Source organism: Habropoda laboriosa, unplaced genomic scaffold (assembly GCF_001263275.1).
Source record: "Habropoda laboriosa isolate 0110345459 unplaced genomic scaffold, ASM126327v1 scaffold64, whole genome shotgun sequence".
NCBI classification, from domain to species: domain Eukaryota; kingdom Metazoa; phylum Arthropoda; class Insecta; order Hymenoptera; family Apidae; genus Habropoda; species Habropoda laboriosa.
In genome coordinates, this window is record NW_017100183.1 from 529395 (window position 1) to 553343 (window position 23949).

General features: G+C 40.6%; 4 protein-coding genes across 4 annotated transcripts; 2 read left to right on the top strand and 2 right to left on the bottom strand.

Annotated features, from left to right (window-relative positions):
* Positions 1–1480: 1480 nt before the first annotated feature.
* On the bottom strand, positions 1481–1845 carry LOC108579238 (40S ribosomal protein S28-like). Its single transcript, XM_017942720.1, has one exon. It carries the CDS (start codon positions 1712–1714, stop codon positions 1517–1519), a length of 198 nt encoding a protein of 65 aa, XP_017798209.1. The 5' UTR covers positions 1715–1845; the 3' UTR covers positions 1481–1516.
* A 4032-nt stretch (positions 1846–5877) lies between these two features.
* On the bottom strand, positions 5878–13216 carry LOC108579159 (ATP-binding cassette sub-family G member 4). The gene is made up of 12 exons (XM_017942611.1): positions 12818–13216; positions 10558–10727; positions 8816–9042; positions 8338–8455; positions 8076–8265; positions 7786–7993; positions 7541–7717; positions 7090–7451; positions 6852–7020; positions 6673–6773; positions 6449–6604; positions 5878–6360 (listed from the first exon to the last, which is right to left on the bottom strand). The coding sequence occupies exons 2-12, from the start codon at positions 10716–10718 to the stop codon at positions 6016–6018; spliced, it is 2214 nt and encodes a 737-aa protein (XP_017798100.1). The 5' UTR covers positions 10719–10727; positions 12818–13216; the 3' UTR covers positions 5878–6015.
* Positions 13217–18151: 4935 nt separating this feature from the next.
* On the top strand, positions 18152–21413 carry LOC108579202 (TBC1 domain family member 15). Its single transcript, XM_017942674.1, has 9 exons — positions 18152–18542; positions 18961–19053; positions 19125–19626; positions 19711–19887; positions 19956–20050; positions 20133–20331; positions 20404–20621; positions 20702–21016; positions 21083–21413. The coding sequence occupies exons 1-9, from the start codon at positions 18516–18518 to the stop codon at positions 21386–21388; spliced, it is 1932 nt and encodes a 643-aa protein (XP_017798163.1). The 5' UTR covers positions 18152–18515; the 3' UTR covers positions 21389–21413.
* Positions 21414–22189: 776 nt separating this feature from the next.
* Positions 22190–23187, top strand: LOC108579231 (gem-associated protein 8-like). The gene is made up of 2 exons (XM_017942714.1): positions 22190–22544; positions 22632–23187. The coding sequence occupies exons 1-2, from the start codon at positions 22321–22323 to the stop codon at positions 23134–23136; spliced, it is 729 nt and encodes a 242-aa protein (XP_017798203.1). The 5' UTR covers positions 22190–22320; the 3' UTR covers positions 23137–23187.
* The last annotated feature ends 762 nt before the right edge of the window (positions 23188–23949 follow it).

The window sequence follows — 23949 nt, forward strand, 5'->3', positions numbered from 1 at the left end:
AATCGCTTAGATCCCTAGTGGGTTACCGATTTTATACGTATGATCTCCTCCAGCCCGATTCGCAAGAATCGTATTACTAAAGAGGCAATTAAGGAACGACAGAACGCGTTTCTGTTTAATCATCGTGTAAAACCGGGTCGTGTAATGGCGTTGCATGCCACGGACATCCTCGAATTCAAAGAAATAATCCTTGAACTCGATTACTTCCAGACACAGCACAAATTACATCCTCCCGATCGTAACGTCGCAGAAAATAACCGCCAAATAGCAATTATTTCCGCTCGACGACACGATCGTAAAGCATGTAATTTTCACCTTACCGACGTATAAACAGATGGAAAGGAAAAATGAAAAGGGGACTTACGATCGTCCAGGAGGAACAACGGAACTGAAATGCACTACGCGGCAGACGCGGCAGACGCGGAAGACACGACTTAACCAACTAACATATCGAACGAAACGAACACACGTGGTCTAGCTTGAACAATATGTTACGAAATATAAGAACGAAAAGAAAAAATAATGAAAATGTTAACAAGACACAATCCTTACTGAAACAAAAGTTTTCAGAAAGGAGAGAGAGAGAAGCTACGTACCAAACACCGCGACCGTTCAAGCTAGACTAAAATGGCGTGGTGGAAACGTTGGCTGCGTGCAAGCAGTGCGCGATTGTGGAGCCACCTATATTCGATATATTTATCGTTCGTTAATATTTCTATTAAATAGAAGCAAATACTAAAGAAACAAAGTATGGAATATATTTTAATTTTATTATTCGTTGTACACATACGTGTGTAATGTTTAATAAATTGGAACATCGAAATAATTATTTCCATTCCTACAGAAAATTCCTTCTTCTCATTGGTCGAAGACCGATGAAAGTGACATCTATAAGCAGTTCGTGTAATAACCGAAGGCAACCGTCGTAGCTGTTTAAAAAAAAAACGGTAGAAGTACGAAGAGTTTTTGCCCACTCCTTTGTTCCTGGAAATTCTCGCGATGTTTACAGGTTTAGAGGTTACTTCTTCTCTCATGCGTTAATCTCACTCGTCTTAAAGGTGAAGTCGCATTATAACGTATCGCGTAGTAACGTGAATCATACGAAAATATTTTCGGGAGAAATGCTTTTTCTTCCAACTTTTACTTCTTAATTTTTATTTACGAACATGTTTCAAATACACTCGTGTAATAATAATACCTACGATTCCATTGTAATTTGTTTGCATTAACGATACACATGAAAGCATTCTTTGTACAAACAAAAGGGAGCAGATAAAAAAGTGAAGTTTGATTGTAGCTTTAAAATATAATAATTAAGAATAAGCTTCTGGTCATAGCACCTACAAAATGAACAATTTGAGTTTTGCAATTTTGCCTTCAAACAATTAGGAGAAACCTTTCGTAGATCTTTTTGAAATGTAGCAAATATGCGAGCCGATAGGTATGAATACCTGGAAGGGATTCGAATATCTTTTGTGGTGTCTTCTTTACGAGGGAATGTGAACCCTCGTGTATACTAACGAAGCCGTCTGGCTTCCCTTTCGGATTCTAAGAGCGTTAGTATGTCCCCTTCTCGTACAGGGCCTTTTACATTTCGAATCAGCTGTCTGTTTTGTTCGTTCAAAAATTCCACTTTGACCTGCGTACATTGCCCTTGAGAACCAGTTCTACCAAGAACCTTCACTACCCTTGCACGTACTATGGGCTTCTCCATGTTTCAAAGTTATTAAATTCTCTCGCACTATTACACAATTAGCCGTGGTAACTGGTTTCGACGAATTCCGTAAACTACACTGCCAACTTATTAAACTATTTCAAACGGAATTCTCAATTGTGAATCTCGATGAACGCTTAAAGCGACTGTGCAACTGTATGAAAATTATAAGGAAAAGATTTTCGAACGATGTTAACGTTGTAGACTTTGGAACGCTGTAACATAACAAATAATTTACTATACTTGGTAAGATCGTAATCTTTGATCAGAAGAGTTGAAAAAGTTAAAGGAGCTTTACTTTGGCAGCATTGCTAAAAACAAGCTTAAAATAACTATTCCAGCGTTAGATTGGTCGCTCATGTGCCACGTGCGTGCTTGTGACGAATTTCGAACGGTATTATGTTTCGAACGCGATACTCGTGGGAAGAAACGTTGTTGTAAAATAACGATGAAATCTTAGAGAAAAGTAAAAGCGTTGTTCTTTGTTTTTTTTTACACATTATACAGATGTTTTTATTCATTTGTGCTCTAGTATAAACGTGTCATTCCTTCGGAACACGAATCAGAACACGAAATATGTATTTGAAAATTTACTTCGCAAGGACACTTCTATCCCCGCTTGTATACAATGTCGTTCGTTAAACCATTCTCCTCTTTCGCGCATTTTTTTCTCCCTCTTTCTTGATGTTCGCACACACATTCGCACAGCCTCACACACGTATACTCTTTTTGTTTATATAAAATTACAATACTTGAAAAAAGTGTCATGTACTGTATGCGATACATGGTCGGACAATATACAATACATTGTACATTGACGTGTGGATTTATGTAGTATGTGTCCTAAAAGCGGAAAAATTTTTCATCAATTCTCCTATGCCACGGGTCGTACATATGCGAATATCTGATATTACGTTATATTCGAATTGTTCAGCTAGCAGTAATTTCGAGGGTTCTGCTCGCAAGGATAGTCTCACAGGTTGTAATGAAAAGTTTGCTTGTCGTTATTACAGTCTCAATTCTCGCGAGCCTTGAACACAATACGCGCTGATTCGTGTGTACCATCAAATCTGACGCTTTTTTACTGCTGTTTTTTTTTTCTTAGAAGTCTGCTATGAATAGTAGGTAACTCCCCGGGGTTACGAATATGATCGCGCAGCATTATAAAAGAGAAGGGAAACGACCGAGAAATTGTGAGAGAGTGAGGAATAATAATAATAGTAAAGGAATAACGCAAACGAAGAACGGTGAAACGAGTGAGAATCTCGTACATATTTTGTTTTCAAACGACTGGTACAGGTGTTGCGTTTAGACCTTGGCTCTGTACGTCTGTGTTCCTCTCATTTTCTACGTGATACCTTTATTAGCAACTATTATTAAATATGTAGCATTAACTATAATACAACAGGATTAAATGATTACTTCGTTTCGATTACTTTGTACATCTCACTTTCGTTTGGTGATTGATGTGACGGGAACCAAGATCTAAACGAGTTTGGACACTCTTTTTCTTCTTGAAACGGAGAAAACAAATAAACTGTTTGTTACGCACTTATTGCACCTATCCAATATCACCGTACTCTTGTGTCATTTCCATTAATCCTTATGTTATACACCATCCTGTATGTACATTTTATAGAATTTCTTCTTTTTTTTTTTTATCATTTTTCTTTTTACTCGTACGCCAAACAATTGTTTGCCGATACTGAATCACAGACATTCCATGTTACCATTAGTTAGAACGCATTCGGAATGACATTTAAAAAAATTGTACGATATTCGAATTTACGGTAAAAGTCAACTGTAATATTGACCACTTGATCACGGTATAGCGTATATTGTATATGTATGTAGATACCTATATGTATGTTTACTGTTAATTGCTCAACAACGGTAGAAAAATGAAATGGAAAAGAAGAGAAATAATTGTCGTACGTATAGCGCGCGGTGTGTCGTTGTTTCTTGTCTACATGTTCCGTTAACATCTCCTCGCTTACACGTTACACAATAAGTAAAAATATAAACGATAATAATTATACAGCGTGTCTAAAAATATGGAAATTTTTCGACAACCTCCCACCCCACCCCACCATCTTTCTACGATTCGTGATAGATTACTTTTTCTTCCCTCGTATTACCTTTCTATCGCTAGATACAGCTAGTAATACGTAAAGCATAGAAAAAAAATCGTTCGCTGGTCGTAAATCCGTTATTCGACATAATTGAATGTAATTCTAAACAACTAAATTGGTTCGAACCTGCTTGAAAACGATTCGATTAAGTAAAGAAGATAAACAAGTAACTTCGAAAGACTGCTTCTCGGGAATTTCTAAATATATGTATATATATATATATATATAATACCTAACTATGTACGCGATAAGTACTGGCATTCATTTACGTTGCAATTATGTTCAAAGATAACAGACATGTAATAATTATAATTCGAATACAATTCGCTCCCTTATCCGCTAAAATCAAATAAACCTAACTGAACGGCAGAGAGAAAGATAATAGTTTATCTTAAGCAAGATAGCAAAGTAATCAATTGAATTCACATATATTTGACGTTTGGAATATAAAAATATTTCGATTTAATAACTACGACGACGACGATGAGGACGATAACGACGACGAGGATGACGATGACGATGATAATATTAATAAAGTTCGTCAATTATAACAGTAAGATTATTCTGTATCCGGCCTTGCTTACAACTTTTGCAAAAATGCTATGCCATGAGATCACAAATCAAAGGAAAAGTCTATGAAACATTTGTTGAGCTTTTTTTTTCTTTTTTCATTTTTTCTTTCAGTCGTTGAGTAAATGAACCCGTGGCGATATAAACAGTGCATAGGCCGTGAACAAAATTCCTGTAAAAGTTTCCAAAACCAGAATAATCTCGTTAAATTCATTAACGCACTTGCTCGCATGCCTATTTTCTTTTGTTTTGTTTTTTTCTCTTTAATAATATGCTTCTTTCACCCCTCTAATTAAACGACTACATCGTAATAAATGTAACAATGTTCAGCACTCCCACATAGAAGCAAACGCACAGGCAGCTAGTGATTGGTCAGGTGTGAGTTTTTTTTTTTTTCCTCTTTGTCCCTTAAACGTTATAATTCTCGAATGATCTATAAATGGAATGACGATATGACGGGTAAGGATTGCTCGCGATCTCGTAAGAAACGATTTTTAGTAGAAATTGCGAGGTATCTCGCGGATATACGCGAAGCATCATCGGACACGAAGTAAATGAAATATTTTCTTGGTGCTTGATCGTGTTAAAAATTCTTTTTGTCCGATATGTCAAACGATTATTGGTCGTTCACGAGTATTTGGTATATCTTCGAGGTACCTTCTCGTACACTAATCGTAAGTGAATGCAGCGATCGATGAGAACAATAAAGGATCCGCTCTAATCTTTGATTCGTAAACTCTATTGCTTATCTATCGAAAAAAGTCTATCGTCCGCGTGGCGTACACGCGCTCGTTGGAGGGACCATGAGTCTTTTATGGGCCTAAGGCTCCTGGCGAGTTTGTAATAATTGGCTATAAATGTCTGCGTTTCGATTGAATGTGTAGTACCAACGGTGGTCTCTTCACGGTCTATTTTATCGATGATTTACAATTCCTAACTAATTCTTGCGTAACTCTAGTTTATTAGAAATGCCTAAACGTTCTACGCGTGACGATTCGTTCGTGTCTCTTTGTCTCTTGTATCGTTAGTCTCGCTTTCAAGACACGTTCGACAATCGTGAAACACGTTGCCGTGAAATATAAACGTCGAATGTTTCGTTCGATTATCGTAAACGGTATTTACATAGCGGAAATCACGCAAACTACGATCGGTATACGGAACGCGTTATCAAGAATACAGGCTTCTCCACCAACTTCTCGGCACTTTATCACGAAAAATTCGATGCGTCGAAGCACTGTACACCCCGTAAAAGAACGTTCTAAAGGCGGTCCTGAATTTACTACACATCTGACACCGTTTTTACCTGACGTAAGACATTGGTCAGCGTGTTCAGAAAATAGTGGTCTTCGGGAAGAAATAAGAATGAAAATATTGCATCGCACACCACACTTTCGTACGCGTATCTACGTGTAGGTACATTCTATACTTCTCTGTAAACGCGATACCGAAGCGTTCCGAGCGTAACTATTTTTTCGGCGAGGAAAGTAAACGGTAGTCGCGGATTTCAGTGTGTGATCGAAACGATGAGACGAATGTAAATCGGTGGTGACACACGGTGACCTCTCGATGATCGATCATCCCTCGGCCACTGGCATGCTTTTAACGAAGAGATCGTAACTTCAGTCGCAGTACAAAGTAGGCGATCACCCTCAACGTAACGAGAAAACCTGTCAACGCAACCGCGTCCACCCAGAAGACGGCGTTTTGCATCGACATTTCTTCGAGGAACTTTGTCGGGCTCTTGAAGTGGCAGTACGCGTCGCAACACTTGAGCTTAGCACGATTATAACCGTACACGGAAATCATGGTGCCTTCGAAGCTATATCTGACGTAACTCACGTACGAGAGAAACTTGAGATACTTTGGAATGGCATCAAAATTGACGAAGAAGCCGGAGAAGAGAACGATCGGCACCGACGACACAGGACCGATGAATACTCCACTCTGAAAGGAGAAGGAACATTTCCTTTTTTTTTTTCTCTCCTCCAGTATCGACGAGATATCTTGAAATATCAGCGCGGTTTGTACTTACCTCCACACTCATCGCTGCTCCTATCACTAAACCGATCGATTGAGAAACTAACGCTGTTAATATACATATCGTTAAATACATCATGAATCTATTTGCTTCCAATGGTTGCGACGTCATGAAATATACAATGTTGACGTATGCTATAGAATACACAATCTGGAATAAAAGAACGACACGAAATGTAGAAACGAGCAATCGAAAGCTTTTTTATATGGGATACATACTTGAAAGGGTACATCGACCAGAGTCCTCGCAAGATAGTAAGCCTTCACCGAATACCAGTAATTCAAATGTTCCCTCACGAATACGACCATTTCTGACGGGACTATCTTGGGAAAAGGAAAAAAAAAATATGGGTGTATGGGTGTAAGAAATGCACGATTCGCCTGATTAATATACTTACACGTTAGAATGGTAGGCATCATAGCGGTGAACATGAGAAACATCACCGTGAAGAAAACGCAGCCTGCGTTGCTCATTACTTGCGAGGCGTCGTTGCCGATGTCGTAATAAATCGCACCGATGAGAAACCCGACGATTATATGGGAAATCAGCCTTACTCTCGTTAATGTCTGGAACAACATGTTTTTTTAAGCAAACGAACGAGCGATCGTCGAGCAAGACTTGACGGGAGTACTGACCATGTCTCTTATTTGCGACAAGAATGTTCTCTTAAGGAGGATCCAAAACTGGGTGCAGCTGTTCGTTGGAAAGCCAACTCTCTGTTCTATACTCTCCGCGCTGTCCAGTAGAGAAGTCGTGCAAGAAATTGGCATGTTAATTACCGTTCCACCGTTCGGTTGCTTCGCTACACCGTTCGGTATCAGAGCAGTCTCGGATTTCGTTTCCTGCTGCGGCGATTCTTTCGCTATGTCGTTCGATACAGTCTGTACCGCGTTTATCGTGGCCTGATGGTGCTGGTAATTGGCACATTTACCGTTATTCACCGCCATCACCAATTTATGCACGCATTCGCCGTGTTCTCCGCACGCCACTTCCATCACTGGATGTGAAAAGATTTTCTTTTTAGAGGGAACACTCGGTGGGTGGTGAAACATTCCAATTTTCCCTCTTATCGTAACTCTCGCTTACCGTAATCCGCCGGATTGTGATAACCTGGACATTCCAAGCCCATCGACGATAAAAAGGGCACGAGGCCGCCAACGTTTCCTTGATATATACACTGGCCCTCGGCCAGAAGGTACAAATGATCGAACATCTCGAAGAGTCGCGCGCTTGGTTGATGTATCGTGCATATGATAGTCCTCCCTGTAACAAATCGCGTGTCAGAATACGAGGAGAAAGAATATTTGGGCGATTCAAGTTGTCACAATCACCTCCTCTACTTAATGATTTGAGCAAACTTAAGCATTGGTAACACGTTGAACTGTCCAAACCGGACGTCGGTTCGTCGAAAAACATGACCGGAGGGTTGTTAACGAGCTCCAATGCGATCGATAGTCTCTTTCTTTGTCCTCCGCTAAGGCAATGAGTTTGTGTGTTGCTCGCGTCGCTTAGGCCGAGCGTTTCGATGATTTCTTCGATCTGCGTTAAATATAGTTTGGTTAAGTAAAGCCATCCAGGGTGATTCGTGTGTTTGTTCGTATCTGGGACGCTTCGTACGCACCACCACTTTCTTTTCACCCGCGCTGATATCTTTTCCCAATTTCAAGTTCGCCGAGACCGTCATCGCTTCGTAAACCGTCAGATGAGGCAGGAGACGGTCGTCTTGCATTATGTAACAGGACATTTTTCGAAATCTCCTGAGATTTCGATCCTTTCCGTTGATCAAAACGGAACCACTCAGGTGGGACGTTCTGAAAGCACGAGGTATCGTGATATGCCACTCGTGACGTATCTCGTATAAATCGTTCGGTAACGTAACTCACTTGTAACCAGCTAGAACGTTCATCAGTGTGCTTTTTCCAGCTCCTGACGGGCCCATGATGGCGGTCAGTTCTCCGGACCGGAATTTTCCGTTTATGCATTTTAATATCGTCTTGTATCCTGCAACGTGAAACGTACCAAACGTGAAATTTATTTATTTCACCTTTCCTCTTCCTTCCCGATAAGCTACGCCCCCTCCGTTTACGTAATATTTCGCATTGGCAAAAGAGTACGCGCGATCTTGCCAAGTTCACCGAGAGACTATACTCGCGGCATAGAAATTTCGTTAAGCTGGATAGAGCTGGATTCTCTGGCCGACCTCTTTACGAGCGAGTACAGTTGCACCTCGAAGGTGCATCGGGACCGAAACAGGAACCAGCCTGTATACACATCTCTATTGATTCTTTCGGCTAAGTCGTTCACACATACGTTCTTCGACAAAAATGTATCGCTGTTTTGCGTTACGTTACCACGACCAACCTCTTTTTCTCCCCTCGGACACGCTGTACGCCAGATTCTTGAACTCAATGTCAACCGGTGGCCTCTTCGGTAAATGCGACAATGTCACTGCCGGCCTTTTCCCATCCTGTCCTGGACTATGGTTCGGCACTTTCCTCGCGAACATGCTGCTGCTACAGACCGCAACCACGGCACCATTCGACGCCGCGCTTCCATTGCAGCTGCAGTGAAGATTGTTCTGCGAGTCGCTGGAATACAAACAGAACGACACCTTTACAGTACCAGATAGGAAAACAGCTTTCGTTCGAGACACGTCAAGAGTAATCTTTTAGTTGTTAAGTGTCACTTTTTAAGTGTCACGTGTTTCTTTTCGGTGTGATTTCTTAGATAATAATTATCGATTGTTTCTTTCCACGAAAGCGGCAAAACAAGTTCAAATGGAATTAGCGAGGAACGGCATTCGAGGAGGATTTTCGGCGAGGATTCTCCGATTACAGCTGCTTCCTTTCTTCTTATCTGTCAAATATTTCGTGATTCGTGATTCGGCAGAATCTTAAGATTCGCTTGCCGAACGTGGCTCACGCCGGTGTAAAATGAATTCGAGAAGCCATGCGAGTTAAGCACACGAGGTTCATCACGTCTGTAATTTAATCTCTCGCTTAGTTCTAGTTCTACGGTTTCCGTAAATGTAAGGATTAATCGATATCGCGATCGTTACTGGCTGTGAAATTAACTCGAGCCGTAAGGATAAACGTTGAATATATAATAATTACCGAGAAAACCAGACCCTTCGTGGATCTTTGCTTATCTTTAGTTGTCAAATGGTCAAATGTGTACTATTGCAAACTGTGTACACCTGCAAAAAATTAAACGCACCAGTACGGTTTCCATACGGATACAAAGTGGCTATCTAATTGTAGCTTATCAGAACTTTCGGCAAATTTAATTCGTGTCGATGGAAAATTTTACCGAACGAAGCAATAATCCGTGAGAAGTGTTTGTTAGAGTGTTAACGCGATCAATGGGAAGACCTTGAGTTCCGTTTGCTTGGTTAGTATTTCGGGTATACTAGTCGCGTGTTCGATGTTCACTCTCATCCATTATCAGTGCCGGCAAGGGCTTAATAGAAATCTTATTCGATTTATCTACGTGAATCGAAAGTAAAAATAATTCACAGAAATAGAGGGGCATCCGATGAATTCGACCATTCCACTTTGGCTGTTAGTTCGCGTTTAAAAAAAATGTCCTTAGTACCGAGAGATCGGAGTACGTATAATTGTAATACGCAAGGATTGTACGCGGCTAACATACCAGATAGCCCGCATCCAAAACTGAACAAAGGATCGTTCAACTAGATACGGATTGAAGGTCAGACTGTACCAGACCGAACTGCAGATGAAAGTGCAAACGATCGTATACATAGGACTTCCTTCGCGAATGACATCGCTCTGCTTGATTTGTAGGCTTATCATAATGGAAAAGTTGCGACCTAAGAATACGCTGACAAGCGTTATTGCAAACTGTTGGAAAAGGTATCTCTGAAACGCATATTAAAAAGCAGAATATCGATACACGATGGCTACGCCAGTCAAGAGAAAAGTGTTACCTCGATTCAAGGTTAAAGAGAAGTTAATTCTTCAACTTGGAAGAAAAGTTTCCACGTATTAACGTAGTATTACACGCCCCGTGTGCAACTTGAAATCGTTGAGAATTGGAATGTTCGGAAAATATGTCGTTCGCCCGATCGACGATCGTGTATTTACCTGAGGACAGCGTTATTCAGGTTCTCCAAATGTAGAGCAGGTGGAGGAGATTTAATTGTCACCTGGTGACTTCCACCCGGAATGAACTGCACCTGTTCATCGCCGCTGTATCTAGATCCTCCTCCACTGCTCAGAGTAAGATTCTTTAGATCTGCCATCATCTGTTGATGCTAGAACGATAAAGCATCCGATTAAACTTTACCCGGTTCGATCGAAATTCGATAAATTATCGCGCGAAAACCAGATTTGGTCCATCTTTCTTTTCTCTCTTCTCGTCGAAATCCACCGATTCCTGTTTAACGCGAAACAGACAGAGTGTCGTGTCAGTTCATATTTATCGCGATGGATAATGTAGAAAGAGTTGCGAGTATATATGGTAGGTGGTCAAACGAGCGTAGAAAAAGGAAAATCATCGCTTTGAAAGTATGTATTCTCGGGATAACGTCCGTGAATCACACGCATCTAAAGCAAGGACTTTGGAACTGTCAAAACGGGTTCGTCTACAAAGAGCTTTCTCCTTTCTGCCTCTAGAGCCAGCATTTTCTCTCCTTTTCAGTTTTATTGTCGTGCATTAACCAAACGATATATTATCTGTCATATTGCCGAGAGGTGAATAAATCCCGTTCGAATCGATGAACAAAGCGGGGCACGTGATGTATCCTCTTCTCAACTTCGTTCCAGCTGTAATTTCTTTATTTTGTTCACGATCGATACACACTGATAGAAAGAAAGAAATTTCACACACGCGTGTTACTTTTGAAAGATATGATAACGCACTTGTAATTATCGGGCGGCATTAAAATGCGGAACACGCAGATCAATAGTGAGATATATCCGAATGCCTGGCAATTGTCTATTCGAAGGAATACACTTTGCAAAATACATTTGTACACGGAATTAACGAGGTGACGGTAGCTATTGGACGCGGCCACGTGCCAGAAGTTGCGCTCCCCCTTTCAAAACACGTGGTTCCGTGTATACGTACGTACGAATGCGCGACTTACGAGAAATACAGGTGCGCCTTTTCCCGGAATAATATCTGCAGGTGGTGAAATTTCAATTGGCAATCGGTCTCGATCGATCCAAGAAGGAATTAACAAAATCTAAAGTCTAACGTTACCCTCTATCGTTCGTACGGAGATAACTACTCGTATTAGCGAGGAACGTGCGATCTGATTCGCGTAGAAGAAAACTAAAACGATTGAGCCACGAGCGCTACAAATACTACTCGTTCAAATAGTCCAGATCGTACGATATACTATGTATTTGTCACGGGGCCAACAAACTCGCATACGCGTTATAGTATAGAAATCTCTTACGCGTAAATCGGCCACGAAACGTAAGGCAGGGTCTATGCCCGTTACATATTTGCAGCGTACCGCGCTCTTCTGCGGGTTTGAAACGAAGCTGACAGAACTGCGAGCATGCTCCAATTCGAATAAATGTGCCTTGATGGACACGTGTGATGCTCGTTAGAGCATTGATTCAGCCTCTGCGGTGAAACGTTTGCCGCGTAAAATTTCTCCGTTACACGAAAACTTCTCAACGAGTTTTCGTATCCACGTGCACTGGCACTCTCGAATTCGTCGGATCGATTTTTAAGCTCGACTAAAGGGAACCGTGTGCGGCCAGCGTAGAATTGAATCTTGTGCATCGAAAGCATCGAGTACACCGCCTGCCAAGATCGAAACGAACGTCGTTATTTTCCTTCGTTAACGTGGTTGTTCACGCGACGGACAATGCAGAAAGCAACGAATGATTCACCCGAGTGTTCCCACAAAATTATGCCTCTCCTTTCCACTCGTTCTACGTGTTATCTGTATTAACCGAGCAATTACCAACTGTTTCAACGCTATTTCACGCGTACTGAACATGTGTTCGAACGTAATACAGTAGCGGAATGAAGAAACGGATTGAAAAAAGGTCGGTGAAAATAAATGGGTCATCTTGTAATAAGCGAGTAAAACGATCCGACACTACGCACACTATCTGTCGTTACAAAATGACCAATTGTCCTGATAAATTTTCATCTTGACACAGTTAGAAAATTCGCTTTGTCGGTTTTGTATGGAAAGGTTCGCGTTTCAAGCGAACGAAACAGAGAGAAAAGGAGAGAAAAGTGGGTCTCTGACAGGTCTCAGGCAGGACGGGGGAGAAAGAAAAAAAAGGGGGTGTTGGATTATTATAGACGAGGTTTAGATGATAAAAGAAACAAGCACACACAGAACGAAACGAAGCGAAAGAAGAAATAAACTCTCACCAACGGCCGAAGATAGATTTGAGTATCCTAGCAGCGTCCGAAATCATTCCCCGACGACGACAACGCTGTGCATCCTCTGCCTCTCCGCCCTTTCTTCGCTCACTCCTCCGCCGTGCACAGCAGTGCTACTGTTTACGTGAAAATTCTGTTCGCACAGTGTCGGTTCACAGCGATCACAGGAGACAGAAGAAGCTCGATAGGCCGTGGACGAATCGTTAGGTTGCGCGTTTAATCCTCGCCTTCGTTTTTCCCACGATCGATGAAAGGCTTTTCGAATCGCAGGGCTGCATTCGTCGCACAAAGGTGGAACCTGGATCCGGGTTGAGAAGTGCGAGTCTCCGCTGTGCGTGCACGCATAAGCGAGAATCGACTCGCGGTACCACCGACTAACCGATCCGCGGTATCAACTGCGACTGACAGCCGAGAGAAACGATCGGACGACGACGCATCACCGTCCGGAATCAGCTGTCCCTGCTATGCACCACCGTTCGCCTCTACCAACCAAATGAACTGAGCTGTCCGAGTCGAAACCAGGGACGACTGCAAACCTTGGGGCCCTCTCTCGCTTCACAGTTTCTTCGGCTCTCCTTGCCTCTATATCCAGTAGTACGTACCTCCAGAACACTTTGCGTTACCCTTTCATCACCGATGACTCAGGATATTTTCTTCTAGTTCCTTTCAAATGCTCACAACGATGCTCACCGCCATATGGAACAACCACAATTTCCTCCCAGTTTCTCTTTTATTCTTTCCTCTGGTTTATCTCGCGTGAAAATCACCGAGAGTCGTTCAGACGAGATCTCGTATACGAAATTCCAAAACACCGAGAGTACAAGTGATCGACGACGTAGGATTAATGGATTTACTTATTTATCGACGAGCAAATTTACAGATACTATCTCGGCGAATTTGTACGAACGTACGTTCGGTACAAGATTCTCGAGTGCGGATAAAATCGTGCTTGGCATTTTTTGCCGAGATTCATTCGTACACAGGTACGCGAGGTCTTACGTGAAAATTACATAGAGACAGAGTTCTTGCCGTGAGGAAACACCAATGACTTGGAAGTTTTTCGAATGTTCTGTTATTGGTGGACGTGTTGTCGGGGTCTCGTTATTAATGATACGACGGATGGAATATCTGTTTGTAATTTGCGTGCACGACGCGCAACGTGGTTCGAAGGTGAAGCATTACGATTCTTCGTGGAGGAGCAGCGATAGACTTGGCCGGAGGTTCGGTGCGCGCGTTCTCAAGTTCTGCGGGAGTTTCAAAAGTTGTAGCGGTTCGAACAGGGGCGTAACGGCGTGGTAGCACGTTCCTGCATTTCCTCGCGCATGCACAACAATGTGCTTGCTCGCCGTAGAGTTGAAATTCCCGTGGACGTTCGGGTAAATTTCGACCTCGTGGCGAACGGAAAGAGAAAGGTGTAAAATTGTATTAGATGGATGGAGACGAGGGATAGGTGAAGGAGGCGCGACGTTTCAGGAGGAAGCAAGAAAGAAACGGACGAAGGAGAAAGGAGAATGAGTTACCACATGCTGTGGGTCGATACTCTAGCACCCGTTTCGCGCTAGGTGCGGTTGTACCTACGACGGGTGCGCCTGCACCTGCGAACCGAGCTTGACTCATCGCGAGTGCAAAGAGAGAGACACGACTAGTGCACCAGACGATCGTAGACAAGGATTGGTGTACTTGTGAATGAAGATCGAAGTTTAGCTTCGGTTCTGTACCTGCTCTCTCCCTTCCTCTACCGTTCTCTCTCTCTCTTTCTATCTATCCAAGTACATGTCGAGTGCTTTTACATGCCACCTGGGTATACGTCACGTCGGACTCCTTCTGCAGGGTTCTTTGACAGTGTACCAATGAATTCTTGTATATAGCAAACGAGATATTCTTGCTCTACCGTTACTTCCATTTCTGTTTTAGATGTGCATACATACGCTCGATTTACACGTACATATACTTTCGTCGTATCTACGATTACACTTTATACACGTTTTTCCGCGAATCGACAGGGAAATTAGGGAACCGCATATTTTCTCCCGTTGTAAAATGCGCGAATCGGCTCAGATGGAATTTTATTGCGCGCGATTCTTTGTTTTTGCTGATGCCACGCGTTTGCGGAGAACGCTTCGAGTTTCCTTTATGTTTTGCTTTCTACACTGACTTATCTGCGCGCAATCGAGACAGCAACTGGAGATGCTTCTTCCTAGAAATTTCCCCATTTTTTTCTTCCATTTTCGGAGGGAGGGCTCATGGTACCGGGAGAATATTTTCTGAATTGCGTGTCGATAAAATTCCAACGATAGATTGTCTTTCGTTTAAGGAGCGAACCAAGAACGTATCGACGACAATGGGAATGTATCAAAATTCGAACCCTCGATAAGGGTTGAATGCGTAGGTATACGTTTTCCAAGAAACTGTTCGGAACGGTTGGAAAGTGTTTTTTTTTTTTGTTTTCTATACTTTTATGTGCGATTTCTAAGTGAAGCGTAACTCTTTCTCGGAAGTTTCGAAAAGTATTCCCGGTAAATGTGCATCGACGATACACCTACGATTTGAATAGAATTAAGCGCAAAGTAGAGTTCCTGTTTTACCGTTATTAGTGTGTTTACGATTTGCAGTAGTCACGATCGAAGTTCACATCAAAAGCATCCGTTTACTGCGACGTTTAGTCACGTTTCCGTTTCGCCAAGAAGGAAACCGATGTGTATACGCAAAGTGCATGTGCACTTAACTAAATAACATATTTATGTTGATGAGATAACTGTGTATATGGGAAATTAAATTACGAAATCTTCTTCTTTATCTGTTCTTTCGCGAACACGCGGCGAAGCGTGTATCGATTCCCCCGTTTGCATACGGAAAGAATTTCGATATAATCACCGGGCCGAGCCAAATTTCGCGTAATAGAGACCAGACTGCTTTAGTTATCTATTTTGGGAGAACGGTTTGTTCGACACTGTTGTTGAAATACTGAACATGCGCGTACCAGATTATGCCAGCCAAGAATAGCGAAATGTACCAAACGATAAGAACCTCGAGTGAACTTTTACAAATTTTTTACACACATATGTATATACGTATTCGTAGACGTGGGAAGGTAGAGTTTTCAAGGTCTGCCTTAAAATTTCCGAAATTTTAATCGATTTTCATCAGTCTCGCGATGTTAGAATTACCAGAGTACATACGTACTTTTATGGACTATGATCTTTCCGTAATTTCCAAAGAACTCGTTCCGACTACAATGTATGAGTCACACACATTTCTCGTATCTGGTCGCATGCGCACGATACAAAATTGCAGATGCTACAACATTATACATATGTATATGTATGTACATATATCGTGATTTTTACTTATCCCGTTGTCGATACCATTTCGTTTCTTTCAACTTATGTTCGACGAATATGCTCGATCGTTTATTTTCACCAGAGTTTTCTGTCCACCTTCGGTAGGCCACTTCGCGAGGTGGAACACCTACTGTCGGTAGAGTCATCTTCAGTTCTTCGAACGTTAAGTTTATGGATACTTAGAGAAGAAAGCCTCGAGTTCTCGCATTCCACATCTTCGATTATGGTCGTATAATTACATACGTATATACCTACTCGTTACTCCGTTGTAGCTGCGAGTTATTCGCTTTTTCTTCCTTTTTTTTCTCAATGTCCGGAGTCACGCAATTTGTCGATCTGAAGGTACGAGTCCGTATCTAGATACAAGCCCGACTTCCAAGCGACAAATTACGAGCACAAGAAGTATAAATTCCATCGAGTTCCCCTCTGGTATTGGGAGGATCGATGTTTTCATAATCAGTTCGATTAAAATTGTACATACGTACACAATGTATCGCGATTTAAGCGACTGTTGTATCGCTCTGATTACGCAGTACGTTGATCAGGCCAGGAGGTTCGGTGCAACTGTACTTGATGCAACTGTTTTGCGAGAGGCGAATATCTCCTTCAACGCTAGATGCATTAGAACAAAGGAATCGAGCCTCCGGAGTGATGTTTATTTAGATCCGTTCAAGGATACGATATAATCTTTATCTTCCAGTGTTCTAACTTCAACATATTTCTTCTTTTTTTTTTGTATCGAACTCGTGAAAATTTTCACGCGCATACCCACTGGGCGGGTTACTGGAACACCACGTCAGAGATGTACAATGAAATAGCTGTGAGTGTAACGTTAGAGGCAAAGTACGCGTAAGCGTCGATTATCGATGACTAACGATTAAGTGCATTGTTTCGGTGATGCATCTTAAGTTACAATAATAATTGCATCACACTGTCACAGACGCATCGCTACGTGACAAAGACCTTAATATAAAAAAGAATTGCTCCTGATTGCCTTTTATTATCGTTTCTTTTATATTTTAACCTATTTGCACTCTCGCTGACATGGACTTTTATTCACGACGAAATAAAGCAAATTAACGAAAGAAAGAAATATAAATAAGTAAATAAATTTCTTTTCGAAATCGAACTTTTCATTTTCAACAGTTTCCTAGTGGATCGAATGCCTGGGGAGTGCAAAGGGTTAATATATGCGATATGTTTCTGCCGCCTTGAGAAGAAAATATGTTTTACAATAAACGATGCATCGTTTTAATATCGTAACTTGTCGACGCTCTGAACTAAACGACGCAGGTACATGCAAAGATTAAAAACGGTCATCTTGTAACCATAAGAGCGGTAAAAGTAGCTTACTTTTCTTCACAGAAGATGGCAATATGTAGTAGCTGCATTTCTATGCCGTACTACCATATGTACGTGATCTACCGAGATGAATCGTTTTATTTTAGGAGAATATCACGAGGAGAATCCTCTTGCTATAACACCCTTTTGTTGTATTGTATCGCGATTAACCGCTTTGCCTGAGCACAGGTAACGAGTAACACATCACCAAGCACCTTAATTGATAAGTGTCCCCCGCTGAATAGGTGAAGTCTTCCTTTCAATGGTATTTCCTTCGAGTGAAACGATTCATGTGAACAAAGTTTGTTCAACAAACTGCACAAGTATGCATTAAAGATAGCAATTTTACAGGTGTTTTCAAGGTAATCTGAAATTATTATCAAGCTTGAAATCTATCGTATAGATGTCCTTTAGATTACAACTAATGTGAAATATAATTGACAATTTTGTAAAAAGTTTCGATGAACTATATGCGTATATATGTACTATATACTTTGAAAGTTTATTTTATCGACATAGACGTAATATTCAATTGGTTGCAAAGTTTGTATTACCCGTATGCGATATATGGTTGAAATGAATGAGCAAATGCAAGAGAGAAAGAGTTACTTTCATGACAGAGGTCGCGATTAAACGCTTACTCATACGTAGTATGTTGCGAATTTTTAGCATTTGATGTGCAAGGTTCGTGTCCGTCGAGAATCTGTAGTTCACAACAAGTTCCTTTAATTATTAAAAAGTCTTTCACGATTTTCGGTTATCGAAGGCATATCAAAGTCAACGATAAAATATCCCGCCCGTTTATTACGATCGGAATAACGCTAGAAAGAGACAGGTATCCTCGTAAGCAGTAGTACCCTGCAGATACATGATTGCCCAAGAGAGTAAAGATAATATAACGGAGGAAGAGAGAACGAAGGTAACCTTATAGGACGGTAGAAGGGATGCGACGAAATCAGCCGTAATTCGTTCAGGCTGTTCATTTATATAGAAATACGTTGAAAATGTTTGAGCCTACGGAACAGGGAAAGGTGAGAACCGTTTGTAAGTTATTGGTGTTTTTGTATTAGTGGTGTAATTGTGTTTTTCGATGTTAAATGCGTTTCGAATGTCATGCTCTGTCAAATTCGTATATGACGTAAACACTCGTGCCACATGCAATACTTGCGATATGTCATTAAGAAGTCACTAGGCTTTGTGTACAAATGTAAATTATTAAATGTCGTTCATCTTTATTTCTACGTTCGTTATACGTTGTTGTCATCACGTGTTTCGGTTAAATTCTTGTATTTCGGTAATACGATGGTGACACTGTCAGCGAGATCCTAAGATTTGCTCTCATTCTGACATTGGTTATTCTCAATGTAGTATATAAATAGTACAGGTGTATTGATAAACGTGTGTCGAATAGTTCTACTCATTCTGTGTTTTATAATTCATTTTTATTAGGATCTGTGCATTCATACGGGAATTGTTCTTCGAGGTGCAAATACAAGGGAAGACGAGGTTCACAGCTTAGGCACGTTGAATATTGTTGAATATGTAAGCAGTTCTGTTATAAGATACAACGTGTTAATCGAAGCAACGTGTATTATCTGTTTGTGAAATTGCAGAGTTTTGGGAAATGTATAGAATGGAAACCGATAGAGGATTCTGTAGTATCGGAGAATCAAGATCAAGACCCAGAGTGGTCTTTGGTAGATACTCATACCAGACGTACTCATACTTCTTCGGAAGGACCAGATTCTCTTGGACGTACGAGGACTGTTAGAATTTTATTCTCAGATTTGAACTCCTTTCGTGTGAACCATAGGGGGCAACAGCTCATATTTATGCAAAAAGATGGTACCACCTATGTTGCCTTCTTTCAGTTATCCAATGCTGAAAGCTTTGTAAATTCCTTGAAAGGTTTCATTAAATTTGTTAAGTCTCGAACGAATAGAAACTTGTACATTGTAATGGACGAAGTGCAGTCTGTACTGACTAGATCGTTCGCGGAATTAGACTTATTTCAAGAGAATACTTCGGACTATGTTTGGAAGTTTGTGAAAAATCTACATAACCGTCCATATGAAACAACATTGGAAGCATTTAGTAAACTGGCAGATATTTGGTGTAAGTGTAGGAAAGGATCGAAAATAATATCGCGTATATGGTTGTTAGCTGGTTGACAAATCATGTGTCCATTTTAAATTGTAGTATACAAAGAACCCGCTAAACGGCCAGTTGAGGAAGCAGTGGCAGATTTGTTAAACAGTTCTCTTACCATCGATGTTCCTCACCCACCGGTATCTGTAGGTTCTGGAGAGGAATATGAAGTGATTGGGGGACATGCATTGGGTGTGACATTACCACCAAGACCACCTTGTCCAAGAGGTACGGTGGAAATAGTGTTAGATTAAATCACATTCTTAAAGATATATAAATGTACACGATTGTGTTAGGTACACCACTGTCGCAAGAACAGTGGAACAAATATAAGGATCCAGAGGGAAGAGTTTCAAATCCAGAAGAAGTAAAAAATATTATTTTTCGTGGGGTTTGTACAGATATAATTTAAATGCAAGTTAGTAGTTAGAAATGGCTGCAGAAATCGTGAAAGAAGGCGTTAAAACTTGCAGGGTATTGTACCATCGTTACGTTTTGAGGTGTGGAAATTTTTATTAAATTATTACCCGTGGAACTCGACACATGTTGAAAGATTCGAACTGAAAAAAAAGAAGATTGATGAATATTTTATGATGAAGTTACAATGGAGGTCTATGACCCCGGCACAAGAAAGCAATTTCTCCGATTACCGGGATCGAAAAAATTTGATAGGTAGCACGGAACTATTTCGGTAAATTTCTTTCTATAGAAACTAACAATTGTAACGTATAACACAAATTTTAGAAAAAGATGTGAACAGAACGGATAGAACACATCCATATTATGCGGGTGATAACAATCCACATTTAGCACAATTGTATGATATTCTTATGACCTATGTAATGTACAATTTCGATTTGGGATACGTTCAGGGTATGAGCGATCTTCTCAGTCCTATTTTATGTTTAATGGAAAGTGAGGCTGACGCGTTTTGGTGCTTCGTTGGTTTCATGGATAAAGTGGTAAGTTTACATAATAGATTTTCAGATAGAATAATCGATGAAAAGTGAAAATCAACGTTAAATTGTTACGCACAAAACAGAGTACCAATTTCGAGATGGATCAAGCTGGAATGAAAGCCCAATTGTGCCAATTATATACTCTTTTGAGTACTGTAGATCCACAATTAGCAAATTACCTGAATAAACATGATTCAGGCAATATGTTCTTTTGTTTCCGTTGGCTTTTGGTATTATTTAAAAGGGAATTCCACGCGTTGGATATAATGAAATTATGGGAAATATTGTGGACTAACTTACCATGTCCAAATTTCCACCTGCTTTTGTGTGTGGCCATTTTAGATACGGAAAAAGTTCCGCTTATGGAAAATAAGTATGGTTTTACGGAGATATTAAAGGTAAGCATGTGAAATTGTACGATTAAAAAGTGTTTTCTTCTTAATTAACACATGTGTGCTTTACAGCACATAAACGATCTTTCACTCCATATCGAGTTACCTTGGACATTATCCAAAGCAGAGGGCATTTATTATCAACTAATGTCGGTTGCGGCCCAGTTACCTAATAACGTTCGTACAATAATTGGCCTTGAATCTTTGAACAGAGAATCTGCAGCTGGTGATGCAGAAAACGACGAAGCTTTCGGCCATAACGCCCAAGCTGATGGAAATAATAGTAATTCGAGGAGAAATAGTACAGAAAGTGGCAATGTTAAGTTCGGGGCTAACGAAGTGGCGTTCGAACGTGGATTGAACTTATCGTACATGTGAGACCAGGATCGGTCGTTTATCATAATTTAAGGAACGTGTTGTACTACATCGCAGTCAATTTTGTAAGGTTCATTATTTTTTTTTTTGACTGTGTCAAAGTGAACATATAAGCATTATTTGTTGCAACAATGCAACGAATATGCCTTTCCGGCTTTTAACGAACTTTATCGTACGAAACTGACGATGCTTTCTACGAAATATGCTAGTTTACGAAAGTGTTTCGTATCCTTTGTATCAAACGAATCATTTCGAACGAAATGTGCGATACTAAACACACATTTCGATCGTGAAACTCTGAATTCTACTGTGTGCATGTTAAGCAGTACCTTGAATTTACAAAGTTACAGCGAAAATTATTGTTAGTAGCGTTGAATTTTGAGATATTTATAAAATTCACTATAATTAGGAAGAGATTACCGATCGCGCGCCGTAATTATACTAAATAAAAGGTAGTTTCATACAGGCGCATGTTCTTAACGATACTTTTGATGCACGTGAATTTGAAAAGAAAAAAAAAAAGGAAAAAAAAAAACGAACAGAAACGATTTACAGCGTATTTTAACTTCAACCGATGTTTATGCTCGTGTCATTTTCACTTAATTTCAAATGTCTTTTCCAGATCTGTATAAAATCACAGGACAGTACTGTATATTTTTAATAAAAATCATTCGTTTAACCTTTGATATTGCAAATTCCCTGGAAAGTGTGTTTCTTTCTCATCGGAACACGATGTCAAAAATTCGCATTACTAGAGTATCGCGGATATTTTTTGTCAGCGAAGAAATAATTAGTAGAGTAAAGTCCTGGTTTGCGAGATTCTTCGTTTGATGTCTCGTCGATCGTAGTTTTTTTGCGGGTTCTCGTGAAAGTGTAAACAATGATATTTCTACAAAGATAATTTGTTTTTCCTTTGGACGGAACAATTGTAAGATATGGAATTCGCTGCCATAAAGCGTGGCAAAAGTCGGAAAAAGAGGGGACATTTGAAAAAGCGACGTCGCGAACAAATCAAATTTGAGGTTAAGCTTGCGAAACATCGAGAATTCGTTTTAGAGCGTAGCAATATTTCTCTCGCCAAGGAGAAATTTATCGGCAATACGATGCAAGCTAATTCTTTCTGGGAAAATTACACCGTTGCTCAAGAGTGGCAAAAAAGGTTAGTCGATGGAATTACCAACTGTGCACAAGGTGGTCCAGGTTTTTTCCTGTCGAGTTTGAATATTTCAGTTGAATAATATTTTAGACACAGCGTAACGTGGTGGAGAACACGTTGCATCGCACTGGAACACGAGAATCAACGATTAAGAGATGTTTTGAAATCATTGGTGTGCCAGAATGCTCAAGGAAGCTCTTCAAAGGTGGATAAAAAGAAAAGGTACAAGCAGCAGCAGCGAAACGTGGAAGGAGAGGAAGAAGAAACAGCGTCTAACGAAGAAACTGAAAATTTGGAATTTCACGTAAACGAAGATATGATGAGTTTTTTGGAGCAAAGCATGAGACATAAAATTGAATTGAAACAGAGAAGGGAATCTGAATTGGTGATTGAAAAAGCAAAAGAGGACGACGAGGATGGGTGTATTCAAGGGGGAGCTACGTGGATACACGCAAGGAACAGCAACGCTAAATTATTGTACGGGGAAGCTAGTCCTACGATATTAGCGATGGAAACTGCCCTTCAGACAACAGTTGACAGACACAAAGATAAGGCAAAACCTCAGTATTGGCCAATTATACCTTTAAAACCGTAAATTCTAGGATACGACGATTTAAGTTTAAATATATTTAAATATGTATTTTGTAAGGAAGAGAAAAATAAAAGAAATTGTTTTATATTTGTTATACCCTCCATTGCTGTTTGTACCATCGCTTATCCACCGATGCTATTTCACTCGTGCATTCGACTCGCGAGAGATGACGCTATCTACGTCTTTCTCGTCAGAGCGCGCCAGCATACGATCTATGGATCCTCGACTAAAATATCGCCGCTTGGATTTCGAATATTTCTGCGCGTAGGAAAATTGAGAAACTGCGAAAAATATCATTCGCTTATATAAAATACATGTTTTGTTTATCGAATCGATATAGTTTATATTTTAGATATGTATATACATACTTATGCAGGTATAGAAAAACGCTTAAGGGTCTCGAAATGGTGGCTAGAGTCGCTCTGTTACGAGATATATCAGGAGAAGCAATTAATCGCTGATTTAAATAGCCTGATGGATCGATATCGGTAGCCTGGAAGAGTAATAGGGCTTTCGAGTGTTTATGCAGGTAGAATCTAAAAAAGTATGCTTACGTTGTATTTTTACGTTGGATGCCTATATGTATCGGAGGAGAGGTAAAGGAAAAAGGAAAGCATCGAGCCGCAAGACAGATAGTCAGAGGCCTATGAACTCCCGCTTACGAGTACCTACACCTAACGTATCCATATGCAACGTTTACGCTAAAGCATTATCTGTACGAGAACCTTTCTGTGTATCTGAATGGGAAAGGGGATCACGAGGTCACCGTAGGCGGTCTAGCAACATTCTAGAACTTTGAAAATTAATCGAGACTCG

What these genes read in the sequence shown, in the direction of transcription:
- LOC108579238 (XM_017942720.1), bottom strand. Translation starts at nt 1,714, where the DNA reads ATGGAGAAGCCCATAGTACGTGCAAGGGTAGTGAAGGTTCTTGGTAGA.
- LOC108579159 (XM_017942611.1), bottom strand. Translation starts at nt 10,718, where the DNA reads ATGATGGCAGATCTAAAGAATCTTACTCTGAGCAGTGGAGGAGGATCT. An exon ending in CTGAATAACGCTGTCCTCAG is followed by an intron (nt 9,043 to 10,557) that starts GTAAATACACGA and finishes TTTGTATTCCAG; the next exon opens with CGACTCGCAGAACAATCTTC. An exon ending in CAAATCATTAAGTAGAGGAG is followed by an intron (nt 7,718 to 7,785) that starts GTGATTGTGACA and finishes GATTTGTTACAG; the next exon opens with GGAGGACTATCATATGCACG.
- LOC108579202 (XM_017942674.1), top strand. Translation starts at nt 18,516, where the DNA reads ATGTTTGAGCCTACGGAACAGGGAAAG. An exon ending in TAAACTGGCAGATATTTGGT is followed by an intron (nt 19,627 to 19,710) that starts GTAAGTGTAGGA and finishes TTTAAATTGTAG; the next exon opens with TATACAAAGAACCCGCTAAA. An exon ending in TTGGTTTCATGGATAAAGTG is followed by an intron (nt 20,622 to 20,701) that starts GTAAGTTTACAT and finishes CGCACAAAACAG; the next exon opens with AGTACCAATTTCGAGATGGA.
- LOC108579231 (XM_017942714.1), top strand. Translation starts at nt 22,321, where the DNA reads ATGGAATTCGCTGCCATAAAGCGTGGCAAAAGTCGGAAAAAGAGGGGA. An exon ending in GCTCAAGAGTGGCAAAAAAG is followed by an intron (nt 22,545 to 22,631) that starts GTTAGTCGATGG and finishes ATAATATTTTAG; the next exon opens with ACACAGCGTAACGTGGTGGA.